At 44.4% G+C, this 13,230-nt stretch overlaps 3 protein-coding genes across 5 annotated transcripts; 1 reads left to right on the top strand and 2 right to left on the bottom strand.

Annotated features, from left to right (window-relative positions):
* Positions 1-77: 77 nt before the first annotated feature.
* Positions 78-4,489, bottom strand: Gr32a (Gustatory receptor 32a). Of its 2 annotated transcripts, XM_064692555.1 has the most exons (5): positions 1,360-1,780; positions 633-1,300; positions 513-575; positions 276-365; positions 78-218 (listed from the first exon to the last, which is right to left on the bottom strand). In XM_064692555.1, exons 1-5 carry the CDS (start codon positions 1,778-1,780, stop codon positions 123-125), a joined length of 1,338 nt encoding a protein of 445 aa, XP_064548625.1. In that variant the 3' UTR covers positions 78-122. The 2 variants fall into 2 exon arrangements, with proteins under 2 accessions (XP_064548625.1, XP_064548626.1); XM_064692556.1 differs by lacking the exons at positions 633-1,300; positions 1,360-1,780 and adding an exon at positions 3,289-4,489.
* Positions 4,490-6,303: 1,814 nt separating this feature from the next.
* On the top strand, positions 6,304-8,975 carry Idua (alpha-L-iduronidase). The gene is made up of 5 exons (XM_064692540.1): positions 6,304-6,801; positions 6,867-7,281; positions 7,353-7,544; positions 7,801-8,546; positions 8,613-8,975. Exons 1-5 carry the CDS (start codon positions 6,324-6,326, stop codon positions 8,690-8,692), a joined length of 1,911 nt encoding a protein of 636 aa, XP_064548610.1. The 5' UTR covers positions 6,304-6,323; the 3' UTR covers positions 8,693-8,975.
* On the bottom strand, positions 8,720-13,061 carry l(2)gd1 (lethal (2) giant discs 1). 2 transcript variants are annotated; one of them, XM_064692538.1, is made up of 6 exons: positions 12,884-13,061; positions 11,193-12,782; positions 10,697-11,128; positions 10,487-10,638; positions 9,364-9,508; positions 8,720-9,298 (listed from the first exon to the last, which is right to left on the bottom strand). In XM_064692538.1, exons 1-6 carry the CDS (start codon positions 12,938-12,940, stop codon positions 9,173-9,175), a joined length of 2,502 nt encoding a protein of 833 aa, XP_064548608.1. In that variant the 5' UTR covers positions 12,941-13,061; the 3' UTR covers positions 8,720-9,172. The 2 variants fall into 2 exon arrangements, with proteins under 2 accessions (XP_064548608.1, XP_064548609.1); XM_064692539.1 differs by having other exon boundaries at positions 9,364-9,454; positions 12,884-13,060.
* Positions 13,062-13,230: the final 169 nt, after the last annotated feature.

Genomic DNA, 13,230 nt, shown 5'->3' with positions numbered 1-13,230 from the left:
TTTGTCGAACTAACGAGTATATATTTATAAATTAATATATGCAGCTAGTTCAATTTGCGTAAGATTTGTAATGGTAATAAATATAGCTAATAAATTTAAACAGTATATATATAAATTTATATTTAGTGCGTTTCCTGTAATTGTTCCTCCAGTTTCGAATCCTCGAGCTGTTTAAATTGTATCAAAATGACCAAATACGTGGTGACAGCTGAAAAGATCTGAGAAATAATTAATGCAATTTTCGATTAAGATAATAATTGTTGTGCTTAGATAACCTTAAAAAGCGTCGAGTTGTCTATTGCAAAGAAACCATATGCCGTGAATTGTACCTCCTGCTTAATGCTCTTGGTCAGAAATTTGTCAATCTGTTGGAAGTAGTTAGATTCCGGGGTTATATATAAGAACAATGAAATACTGTATATGGAAGTGTTTATATTCTGATTTGTGCAGTCGAAGTAGAATATACATATATACTCCACTTCCATATAGCATGTTTAAGATACAGAGCTTACAATATTTTGAAACTCCTTGCTCTTGCCATAGACTCGCGCCAGTATCTGTGATGTGGTATTGGCCTGCAAATAGATGGTTCACCTAATTAGTAGAGTCCATGTCAGTCCACGGAGACCCACCTCGTAGGTGGTGGCACCACAACTACGCGACAAGAGGGTCAATAGGGAGGTGTGCAAGCACAACCAGGCGAGGCACCATTGCATTATGTGGGACGAGATGACGCCCCTGTTGTTGGTGATCTGCACAAATAGATTATACCAATTGGTGGTCACCGTGTAGAAGGAGTAGCCGAGAAAGCACACAATTATCAGGCTGCAGCATTCGTTGATGCTCTTGTAGATGCGCAACAAACGATTGTGTGTCCGATAAATGAATAGCGAATCCTCGGGAAAGCTTTCCATGTGCGACTGCCGCTGGCGACGACTCTTGCCCAGCTGCTGGGCATACGAATACCCATTAAGTAGCCCATTGACAAACTGAAAGCGTATGCACACGATGCGCAACAGGGCCGAGGCAAACACAATATAGGTGGCCGTCAGGCCATTCTGCACCGCATAGAACCCGATCAGGATGTAGGTGGTGGGCGTGATTTCACCATCGAGCACATGAATGCGTATGAAGATAATATACGCCTGACAGGCGGCAATCAATAGCAGAAATTTGATTGAGAAATTGCAGTTGTTGCTTAGCGCAACGCCAAACTGACGCAGCACCTCCTGGTCCAGCTTGAGGATATCGTTCATGATTTGGATAATGCATTTCGTGTTGCGGGCACAAACGAAAACAGCTGCGAAATTAAGAATATGAAATCAGAATCTCGATCAGTTCCGCGGGATCTTGACTCACTCAGCGTATAGGTGAGAATGCAGAGGAGCAGCTCGATCCACTGATTCACATTGTCCGTCTCGCGCAGCGAGATGAACAGCTTGGCCCCGTTGGGCGTCATCAGGCTGTAGATATTGAATATGGTCAGCGCATGGACGACGCCGCGCACAAAAAACGAATAGAACTCGTTGGTCCTGGTGGGCGGACCCACCTCAAAGCTGGACACCTGCTCGTAAATGGGCAACAGGCCGCTCGCCTTCAGCACCGACAATATGGCGCCGATATCCTCGAAAACGGGATTCTCGACCGGCGCCTCAGCCGGACGCACGAATGCATCGTTGCCCAGCAGATGCGGATGTGGCGAAAGGCGTCGCTGTTGCGGATGCACCGAGAGACGCGACTTCTGCGCTGCCATTTCAATTACCCAACTGTTGGGACTCATTGCCTAGAGGACACTGGCGACAAGGATTTGGCTAACTAGGTGCGTGCTTTGGTCAGGTGGAACACCGATTGAAACGCACTCGCGCTTATCTGATTTGGGCCCTTATCGCCAATCCGTCGTCCATTACAATAATTAATTTGTTTGCCGGCGTGTGGCATTGAAAAAAATGAGAAGTGGGCAATTATTTGCGGAGCGTATGATTTTTCACGCTCGCTGGCACTCGTAAATAATTGTGAGTGCACTCACTTATTCATGCGAGTTTATAATTTATGCAACAATTTATGTAATTCTCACACTCACGAATACTTGATGAATATACACTCATAAATATCAACTGGGAGCAGACCCAAAATAATATTTGTCTTTGCCTTTGGATTTGGTTTGTGAAGCTGCCTCTCCACATCCTTGAATCCAGGTTTTAATTTTAATTATTTAATTTAATTTAATTTACAACTGCCCTTTGTACTGAAAATATTGCAAGCATTAAATATTTTCATAAACAAGATGCGGGCTAGATTTGGTCTCTACCCAAAATTGGCATCTATCAAATATTGTTAGATAAAGCCAATTATTGGAGCTATGATTATTCGTACTTTTGGCCTTTGTCTTTCTCAAAAGTTATTGATTTTAAAGAAAATTGTATTTATTTACAAAGTGTATAGCCCGAGTTTCGGTTTGCTTATTTTTTTGATTACTAGGAAAAACTAAACTGAAATGTTGGGCTCAAACCGGTTTAAAAACAAAGATTTTTATTATCAAAATAATATTTAATAAAAAATCATCTCCATACCCCCAATTTCGCACTAATTTTTGAAATTTTTTTAAAAACTTACATTTTTGTAATATTATATTTAGTCGACTTTAAAAGATCTTTTGTGAAAAACTCTTTATCCGAATATAATCATATATAACTAAAGTTTTTTTCGCAAATGAATATACTCTTGATATACTCTTAAGAAATATACTCAAATATATAATCAGGAATAGTCTTGTGCGTATATTACGCATGTTGCTAAACAAATTTTGAATACACTCACGAATGCACTCAGGAAAATATTAAATGAACAGACGTATGAACGTGTCAAAGTACTCATATTTCTGAACATAATAATGAATGTACTCAAAAATGGAAGGGATTCGTGAATACACCCGTATACTCATTAATGTACCTGTAAGTGCACTTCCGATCGTATGTATTTATTCAAAGGTACATCCATTCATATTCATAGACTTGTGATATACCCATGTTGCTAAGGTTATTTTGAATACACTCACGAATGCTCTCATGAAAATATTAGTGAAGAGACTTGTCAAAGTATTCATCATATTTTTGAACATAATAATGAATGTACTCAAATGTAGTATAAGGAGTAGATTTGCGAATACAGCCATATTGCCTATGCATTTTTGAGTACACTCATAAATGCACATGTAAGTGCAATCCCGAATGTATTTATTCAAAGGTAGATACCGTATATTCATAGGAATATAGATGCACTCGCACTCACCTCAGAGGCCAGGCAATCGAAGGAGCTGCAAATGACGCCCATGATTGCGGTCTCGGCCAGCACCCAGGCGCAGGAGAGGCCCATCGTGTCGTGCCCCTCCTTGCGCAGTTGGTCGGGCGTGGTCAGCGTGGAGAAGGCCAAGTAGCTCTGGTTGGTGACCGTGTAGAAGGAGAAGCCAAAGAAGAAGAGCAGCGCGACACCAGTTACCGAATTCATGTTCTCCGTAATGTAGCGAAACTTGCAGAGTATCTCGATCAGGTTGCTCAGCTCACACCAGTCGTCCTTGTCGTAGAGCTGTCTATCCTTCTGCGTGAACAGATCAAGCCGTCCATTGAGGAACTCGATCCGCAGCGCCAGACCCATGAGTATGGTGCGCAGGTAGAGCGCAAACATGCAGGAGTAGAGCATCTGCAGGCTGTAGATCAGGATGAGGATGCACTGACGCCGCGCGTCGATCTCGCTCAGGAAGTGTATATAGTAGAAGGCGACCAGGACAACGCTCGCCGAGGCCAGCACCAGCAGTGTGCCCAGAAATCGGCAGCTATAGCTCGCCGCATAGCCGTGCGCCTCCAGATACCCATCCAGCTGGGAGAGATCACGTATTGTGCGAAAATGCTTGGCTCCATTCAGGACACTCGAGATGACAATTATCGTATAGCTGGCGATGCAGAAGAGCGTCTCAATGGTGCGATTTATGTCCTCGGTGTCGCCCTGCGAATGCGCCATCAGCTTGTAATCCTGCGAGGCGAACAGCACATCCTCGCAGAATAACACCGACGACACGAGCAGCAGCAGAGCCAAAATGCGTCCATATAGCTTGCCCCGGGAACTGATGCCAAAGCTCTCCGACTGATTGCCGCTGAAAAAGGGCAGCAGAGCACACAGCTGTGTGGGCCTGGCCACGCCCTCCAAATCACGCAGGATTTTCATAGCCATGGGAGAGCGTTCAACCAGAGCTCCGACTTGAATTGAGTAGAGCTTCCAGGTGTATCTCTGAATATATCCATTCATAAAGTGCGCAACATTTTGGAACTCGCATTACCAGCTAATGATTCCATTAATACGAATTGTCGGCGATTATTCAAATTAATTCTCCAACCCGACAACTTTCTAAATACCTTACAAATCGATAGAGTTGTTTGGACGAACCGCCTGGAAAAGGTATTGCTTCTTGCCAAATGAAAGGTAAATCAATTTTGAGAACTTGCCAAAAGGCATTAAGATATTTCACATGTAAATCGGGTTAGTTTTGATATTCTATGGATCCTAAGAATCAAAATCTCACTCGCTTTTGTCCATCATAAATTGCGATATCCGCAATAAATTGAAATAAAAAATTATCTAAAATTCTAAAATTGATATATAAGAAATTTTCCCAAGTCAAGGATAATAACAAGAAATTCCTGAAAACCTGAAAAAAAAACAAATGTGATGATTATCTTTGAATATTTGAAGATTATCTTTTCTTTTAGGAAATAATCTTGAAATTCAACAATTAAGTAAGGAGAATATTTCAAATTCTTCTCAAAGGAGATTAATTTAGGGTTTTTGATGTCCGCAATAAATTGAAATAAAAAATGTTATTATATAAAATTCTAAAATTGAAATATAAGGAATATTCCCAAGTACAAAGAAATTCTTGAAAACCTGAAAGGAAATTAAAGTAAAAATTTGCAAAATATATGCAAGCTTTTCTTATAAGAAATCATCCTGAAATACAACAATTATTCGTTTATTTCAAAATATGTTGAGAAATATATTTGAATATTTTAAATACCAAATTATTCTTTGAATGAATAAATTTAAATAAATTCATTTAGGAAATTCGTCTTTAAATAAATTCATTAAACAAATTCTTCTTTAAATTAATTTAATTAATAAATCTGTCCCAAAGGCCAAATCAAGAATTTAAGAGGCTAAGCTGCAAAATCGATAGGCCTAGTAAAGACTTTGAGTTAATTAAAAACGAATCAATTTTATAGCTTAGAGCATTAAACGATTAAATATGAAATGCGAGCAAAGCCTACTAATAATCGTTAAATATCTTTTTACCTGTATCTAATAACTACCCCTCGAATATGGCCGTGTAATTGCTGCTGTATTATCACCCGCAAGCATAAAATATTTTATATTTGTCACCTTTCGCTCCCCCATTTGAGAGCTGAGATCCGATGTAGATGCCTCTCGCCTCTCGCCTCGTGCCCGACCCGCCCCGGACTCGGGGCTCGCCATTTTTCCACCCCTAATGAGGGATTGCAATTCTCAATCAATGCGGCGCGCCGGCACTTTTATATTGTATACCCTTCCAGAGGGTATTATCATTTTGTCACGTTATATGCAAAGCCGGATGGGAGCGCGAGATGATTCATTACGAGTTTTACCATGCTCCTCTCTTATGAATCAAATCTTATTAATATCAGGCCACTCGCGAAATTGGAAGAATCAGTTGAAAAATGAGTTTTTGTATAGTAACTTTTCCGTACTTCAAAAGATCTGGGCCAAACTCAGCTGCTGAGTTACCAGCTTCACTTTTTCTTCTTTCCTTTTCGGTTTCGGTACGGAGAACTGGTTGGTTTAAAAGTTTCCTTCTTAATAAATAAAATGTACTGCAATTTCCGACTCAAACCGGTTCGATATAAAACTATGTTGCTGCCATTTCGGTTTGGTTCAAACCCGTTTTGCTGGCTGATTTCTAAGGGTATTTAATCTTCGGTGTGCCGAAAAAAGTCATTCTTCTTGTTGTTGTTTTTTTTATTTTATTTTTGGGGGAGATTGTGTGAAACTGGCACGCTGTTGCTTAGCTGTTGCCTCTGCTGCTGCTGCTGCTCTGCTGGTGCTCTGCTGCTGCTGCTGGCTGTGACGTCACGAGACAAGGCCGTGGTCAACGGCCAACGGCAACAGATACAGACACACCGTGCACTGGGGCGCAGCTCTTATCAACATCATCAGCAAATCAACGCGCAATAAATAAAACCATAAACAGAATAAATCAAGAGATTATTTTCTAACAATTTTTATTTGTATTTTGCAAAAAAATGTGGCTGCTTCATCCGTGGCTGCTGCTGCTGCTGCTGTTGGCATTGGGCACACGACAGCTTGGCCACGCCCACTACACCAGCGGCGATGTGGTCTACCATGCCTTGCCCCATTTCTGGACGGGCGTGGGCTTCTGTCCAGCCGGCGATATCAATCATGGCGGCATCAGCGGCGCTCTGGAGGCGCCCGAGATGCAGCTGCAACTGCGCCAGATTGGAGCATTGCCCGCGGGCGCGGTGACACACATACGCATCCATTGGCTGCTGGAGCTGGTGCAGTTTCTGGAGTACAGCACGGAGGGTGTGCCCCAATATGACTATGAGAAGTTTGACAGATTTGTGGATATGCTGCAGGAGCAGCAGCTGTCGCCGGTGCTGGAATTTATGGCCAATCCAGGTCATGTGTTCACCGCCAATCCCGAACGCAATTGGTTCCTGTGGGAGCACTTTGTCAAGAGCATCATCAATCATCAGCTGGGTAAGCCATTCCAGGCTGCCTAAGTAGTTGTCCGGGTAATATCCTTGCCTTCATCTTCTGCGCAGCTCGCCATGGCCCCGCACGCTTGTCCAACTGGCGCTATGAGACCTGGAACGAGCCGGATTTGCGCAGCTACAATCGTATCAATTTTACGGCTGCATCATATCTGGAGTATGTGCAGGCTGTGCGCCGAGGCCTGAGCAAGGCTGGCGGCAGGCGCAAGTCCAAGCGCCAGCAGCAGCTTTATCGTGCCCTGCGTGGACCCGCCGGCCTGTTCAAGTCCGAGCAGCATCATCCCTTCTGCTGGCAGCTGCTGGAGCTGTGCAATCAGCAACTAGCCAAGTGTCCCATCGATATACTCACCTACCATCGCAAGGGTCTGAATGGCAGCGCTACAGAAATTCTTAATGGATCTCTGGCGCTGCTCACCAAGATTTACCAGGATTATCCCCAGCTGCAGCAGCTGCCAGTGGCCAATGAGTAAGTCTAGGCATAGCTCCAATCCACTTATTGTACATAACTAAAGGCGTTTGCTCTTCGCCTGGTTGCAGTGAGGCTGATCCCGTTGCGGGCTGGAGCACGCCGCGCGACTTTCAGGCGGATGTGCGCTATGCGGCCATCCTGATATCCACCGTGATGCAGCACTGGCAGGCCAAGCTCGCTGGCGGCGCAATGGCCCAACTGGAGTCCATCAGCCATGACAACGCCTTTCTCAGCTATCATCCATACGAGTTTAGCCAGCGGTAAGTAGTCATTGCCGCAGCCCAATCACTGGGATTGATATGATGTAAAAGTTGGTTTCCTAACCGACATAAAGATTCCAAATGAATCGACTCGAGGACACGGATACAAATTCCTGAAAAGGAAGATAGCTTTGAAATCCAACTTGGAGACTTTAAGATTTCTTGATACTGTTTACAATTAAAGCACAATTATTTTTGCCATAATATACTAACTAGATCATAATTATATCCCAATCCCGAACCGGCAATCTTTCAGCACCTTGTTGGCGCACTTTCGCATGAACGAGACGCAGCCGCCGCACTCGCAGTTCGTGCAGAAGCCCGTCTACGCGGCGCTGGGCATGTTGGCCAAGCTGGGCACTCGAGCCGCTGATCTGGAGCTGGTGAATATGGACAGCAAGCACAGTGTGCAGGTATTGCGCAGCATCTCTGGCAATGGGGTGGCACAGTATATGGCCACCATATTCCTGAGTCCCGAGCAGGCGGGACCCCAACTGACCGCATATCATCACAAATACACGCTGAACATGTCCATTGCGAATGAGTCGGCCTTCATCACGGAGCTGCTGGTGCCGCACAGCACAGACCCGGCGCATGTGTGGCAGCAGGCCGGCAGTCCCGCCTATCCGAATGCCACAGTGCGCGAGGCCATGCGACGGGCGCAGACACCCAGACTATATGAGACGGGTCCCATTTGGCAGTACAACAGCGAGCTGGTTGTCAACTCGGCCAGCCTGCCGCTGCCGTGGGTGATGCTGTTGCGCGTCTGTTCGGCGGCATGGCCCAAGCTGAAGCGGCCGCAGCAGCTGGAAATTGTGGAGGTAACACAGCGCGAGGTATTCATCCGATGGAGCGAACAATCACGCTCCACCCAATGCCTGAAGAGCTATGAGGTTTGGTTCAGAGAGCGTGCCGGCTCCGAGTGGCTGCACATCTCCATGGGCTGGCATCTGCCCTATCCATCGTTTCAGTATGCGCCGGGCCTGAATGGCAGCGTAAATGGTAAGGAAAATATTTTTGGGGTTTACTTTCAGCTAAAATTGACATCCTCCTTGTTTATATTTCCAGGTTTCTATAAGGTGCGCGGCGTGGATGTGTTCAATGAGAGCAGCGCCTTCTCACAAATAGTCGAATATCTGGAGTTATAATTTAGCACAACAACTTTATCAAACACATTTATATAAATTGTATGGGTTTATTAACATATCGGGCATATTAGATGAAACATAATCAGGCTTTGCTTGGCCACAAGCAGCGTGCGCTGCTCACTCTCCAAATCTCCCACTCTTCAACTCTATCAAACTTTTGGCATGGAACTGATCAAATAATGGGGCACAAAACTTCAGAGCAGCGCTGCGTCTTGTTCCATATATAGTTATCTCATATACATAAATATTTATACAAATATATATATATATATATAGTACATAACGTGTGTGTGTATGTGAGTAAGTGTGTGTGTGTGAGTGCGTGTGTATGTTTATGTAACACATTAATACATAAGTGCCACCCCGGGGAGGCCAAAGCGTTCAGCGCAATGTCTTAAGCAATAAACACATCAAATTTTGTTTTGCGATAAAGTACAAAAAAAATATATATATGAAAAGAGAGTCCAGGCATCAGTGTGTTCAGCCCTCGGCATCCAGCACCAGCCACTTCTCATCGATGTGCTCCATTTGCTTGGTCAATATGGGATTGCGTACACGCACCTTGATCTCCAGCTTGCCGCCGACCTGCTTACGACCATCCATCAGCTGCAAATGAAGGATTAATGATTTAATTATAATTGATAATTTACATGGTTTTATTTTGCACTCACATCGTAGGTATCGTGTATATCACACTTGGTTTCCAGCTGCTGCAGCTTCACATTGACGGTACCAATAAGCGTATCGGATCGCAAGAATCCTCTGAAACAACATATGGGCAGTTTACGACTTAGTCCACAACAATCAATACTGCAGCTGTTTTTTTTTTTTTTTGTTTTATTTATTTTAATTTTTATTTATAGCGTTTTGCGTAGCAATGAGTTTTTGTTGGGATTTGAGGCGTAAGAATTTGTAAAACATATTGATTAAAAACTTTCGAATTATGCATTCAATGTTTGCAACAATGGAAATGTGAAAAGCAGCGAGCGTGCTAAACTCATATCTGGGCAAAGCTCAACAACAAAAAATTACCTGTTAAGGTATTTAAAGAAGAAACTATAAAGTAAAGAACCAAAATTTCTACTAAAAATACATATGAGCAGATGTCTAGGGCGTTTCCAAAACCATTTAAACACCTGTGGCGCGCTGTTATAAGGCAAATGCACGGATTATGTAATTAACAGTTTATGTTAACGACGTTAACATTTGTTTGAATAGCTAGCAGATTGACAAATACAAATAGATAATACCAAACCAAAATAGTATAAAAAATTCTACTAAATTTTCAACTTTTACTAAATTTGAAAAAAAATTTAAATTAATATTAATGTGCTATTTTCTAATTTCTGAATACTTCTAATTTCGGATATTCAAACATTCTGATCAACCCCTCTAAACTTAAAATACTTATAATAGATACTTAAATTTTACTAAAGTAAATATAAACGTTCTGATACTCCTTCCGGTATTCCAGATTCGTCTTTAATTAATCTACGTACTAAATTTGAAGTTAGTTTTAATAAGATATTTAGAAAAGTTATTTTCATGGGGTCTAAACAGCTGGATTTATCTAATAATTTATGTAGAAAGAATCAAGTGTAATAGCTTTAACCCGACATTATTCTTAGAGAACCTCGCATGCATGTTATACTTGACGGACTACAATGAGTTCTACTTGGTTTCTTCCGCTTCACCTTGGTTAATTTATATGTATATGCGGTAGGCATTAGTAAGAGTTAAAATTTGCAGTGCTCAATAAAGCGTTCGATTCACATTTTAAAGAGTTGGACTCACCCTCTGGAATAGATCTCGAATTTAACGCCGTGACGTCTAAAGATGCGCTGAAACTGGCGATTGCTGCGCTGAATGTCTACCTTGAAGCGTTCATCGTAGTCGGGACTGTCCGTGTCCTTGATCACATTGGTTTTCGTTTTGAATGATTCATCCTGCAGCATTGGAGAAATTAGCAAAATTTAACTGACAAATCGAACGCTGGAAACTTACATTCAACAGTGGAAACTCGACGCGCACATAAGTGTCTACATCCTTGGGATTGGACACATTGTAGTTAATGCCGCGCACGACTACAATTTCCAGCTCATTGTCCGTCAGATCCGTGTTGCAATGGACAATGTTGAAGGAACGCTTCTCGTAATGGAATTTGGGCAGTGTTTGATTCTTACGCTTGGAGTAACGCACCAGATCCAAATCCTTTTGTACGGTCAGTGCGAGATTCTCAAATCGATTCATGCCAGCCACATCGCCCATGGCCTTGTGATGATCGCGCGTATTTTTGCACATCATTAGCTGTTTGGCCAGCTGCTCCTCCATGCGCACGCCAATCTCGCAAATGTCATCGCTCGGATCACAATCCTCGGTAGACACAATGGCAAACGATGCCTCCAGATTGTCACGTTGCGATGGCGGCACAGGCAGCTGTCATCGGAGTACACATATTATTTACTACATTCCTAGTATAACCAAATCCAGTTAAGCTTACCGTGCTGAGATCCACGGGCAGTCCGCTGCTTGCAGCATTGAGCAGCGAGTCGAAACCCTTGTAGATCTTTAGGTATTCCTTGGCCTGATCGATTTCGCCCGCTTTTTTGGCTGCTATGGCGGCCACTTTAAACTCCTTTTGCCGCTCGAGCAGCAATTTCATTTGTTGCTCTGCCAGATTACTTTTCTGATGATTGCCCGTCGTGCGTGTCGTTAGCTCCTTGGGCTGTGGCGGCGAAGGAGCTTTTCGTGCTGCCGTCGGCGTCACGGTGCCAGAGCTGGTGGGCGTGCCACCAGCGGAAGTGCTCGCTGTAGCAGGCGGTGATGTGGGCGACATGGGCGGCGTGGGTGCAGGTGCGGCAGGCGCAGCATCCGCCGTGGGCAGTGGGCCAAAGCCCGGTGGCACGGGCAGCTCATCAAAGGCCACGGGTCTCCCTGCCTTGTATTGTTTGATGGCGTCTTCATACTGTTTGACAATCCGTCCAAAGCGACGCGCTTTGCTGGTATTGCTCTCCGCCTTGGCAGCCTCCTCCACAGATTTGTATTTATCCAGACGCTGCTGAAGCGCTTCTATCATCGAAGTGGGCGCGGCTGTACTATCAACTGCAGCTGCCGGCGGTGGTGCTGGTGCTGTTGGAGCTGGGGCTGGAGCTGGTTCAGCAGGTGCTGCGCCCTCCTGCATCTTGGCCATGAATGCTAGAAATTCGCCCGGCGGCGGCGGCATATCACTCAGATCAACCTCTTGACCGTCCTCGCACATCTTTACCACGACATCGAATTGCTTCACCACGCGTAGAAATTGCAGAGCAGCGGCTGTATCACCGCTGCGTTTGGCTTGCACTGCAGCGGCTTTGTATTCATTTTGACGACTGCGCATTTGCGACACCAAGGGACTAGCAGGCGAGGGCGTAGCTGTTGCTGGCGGTGTGCTGGGCGAGGCAGCTGCTTCTGTTGCTGGCGGTGTGCCCGGCGTGGGGGGCGCTGGCGCGGCACGCTTGGGCTGCATGGGCTCTTCTGTAGGTGCTTCACCTACCGGCTTGATGCTCACCTCGGGCGGAATGTCATCAACATTGATGCTCCTGCCGGCTGCTGACTGCTTCTGTAGATCTTGAAGTGTCTTTAGGCCACGCGCAAAACGTCGCGCCTTTCCTGATTCCCCAGCGGCTTTTGCATTGGCCTCAGCTTGTTTGTACATGTCCAACCGCTGGTTTATGATGCCCAATGTGTCCACTGTTGTTGTCGGCAGAAAGGTCTGAACCGGCTCTTGTTCTTCAGCAGCAGCGGGGGCAGCAGGTGGCTGCTCCTCTTCCCCATCCTCCACGCCCGCAATGCCATGCAGCTCGCCCAGCAAATCACTGTCATTCTCAAGAGCAACGTCGTCATCATCATCGCTGACATCGCGCAAGCTATCGGCTATCATTTTGTCCAGATCGCTGCTGGGCAACAATTTTGGCTTTGGCTTTGCTTTGGGCTTTGGCCCGCCGCCGCCGCTAATTGCCGCCAGCTCAGCCTCTAAATCGCTATCCACTGCATCATCATCGCCAAAGCCAGCGCTGGGATCAAAGTCATCCGGTATTTCCGTTAAACCGAACTGTGTGCGTATTCGTGTGCGTTCGCAAGGCGAGAGGAAAGGGAAAGCATGACTCATAATTGTAAATAGACAATTCTATTTGCTTGTTTTTCTTTCCTTACCTGGGATAAATCGTGCTGTCGGCGCTTTGGAGGCTCTGGCCTTTTGCGTGAAAACATTCTTGACTAATTCAAAGCAATTTCGTTATAACTATGACTGTATTTAGGCACTGAAATTCTATAATTAAAATTTAAAACACAAAATTGCGTTGCAATCGCCTAGACGGACAATAACAAAATTCGCTGTTATCGAAAGTAGGGATGACCGATAGGAGTTTTAAATAAATTTATCTGGCGATATGGCTAACGGCTTTATGAAATTAAAGGTAATCGATATCAAATTTATAGCTCAATCGTTTTGCTAGGTCGCCTGAAAACCAGTTGGAAAACTAAACTTGTTTTTCTTTTTG

This window comes from Drosophila montana, unplaced genomic scaffold, assembly GCF_035044405.1.
Source record: "Drosophila montana isolate Dmon_TW-CO22-7 unplaced genomic scaffold, ASM3504440v1 contig_3619_1, whole genome shotgun sequence".
Taxonomy (NCBI): Eukaryota; Metazoa; Arthropoda; class Insecta; order Diptera; family Drosophilidae; genus Drosophila; species Drosophila montana.
Note: the sequence above shows the minus strand (reverse complement) of the source record. Positions and strands in the feature narration are given on the sequence as shown.

Bases quoted from the DNA above. Each gene is read 5' to 3' on its own strand.
- Idua (XM_064692540.1), top strand. From the start codon at position 6,324: ATGTGGCTGCTTCATCCGTGGCTGCTGCTGCTGCTGCTGTTGGCATTG. The intron at 7,282-7,352 runs GTAAGTCTAGGC...GCCTGGTTGCAG, and splicing joins CAGCTGCCAGTGGCCAATGA to TGAGGCTGATCCCGTTGCGG. The intron at 7,545-7,800 runs GTAAGTAGTCAT...GCAATCTTTCAG, and splicing joins CCATACGAGTTTAGCCAGCG to CACCTTGTTGGCGCACTTTC.
- Gr32a (XM_064692555.1), bottom strand. From the start codon at position 1,780: ATGAGTCCCAACAGTTGGGTAATTGAAATGGCAGCGCAGAAGTCGCGT. The intron at 576-632 runs GTGGGTCTCCGT...ATCTATTTGCAG, and splicing joins GTGGTGCCACCACCTACGAG to GCCAATACCACATCACAGAT. The intron at 366-512 runs GTAAGCTCTGTA...TACTTCCAACAG, and splicing joins GCAAGGAGTTTCAAAATATT to ATTGACAAATTTCTGACCAA.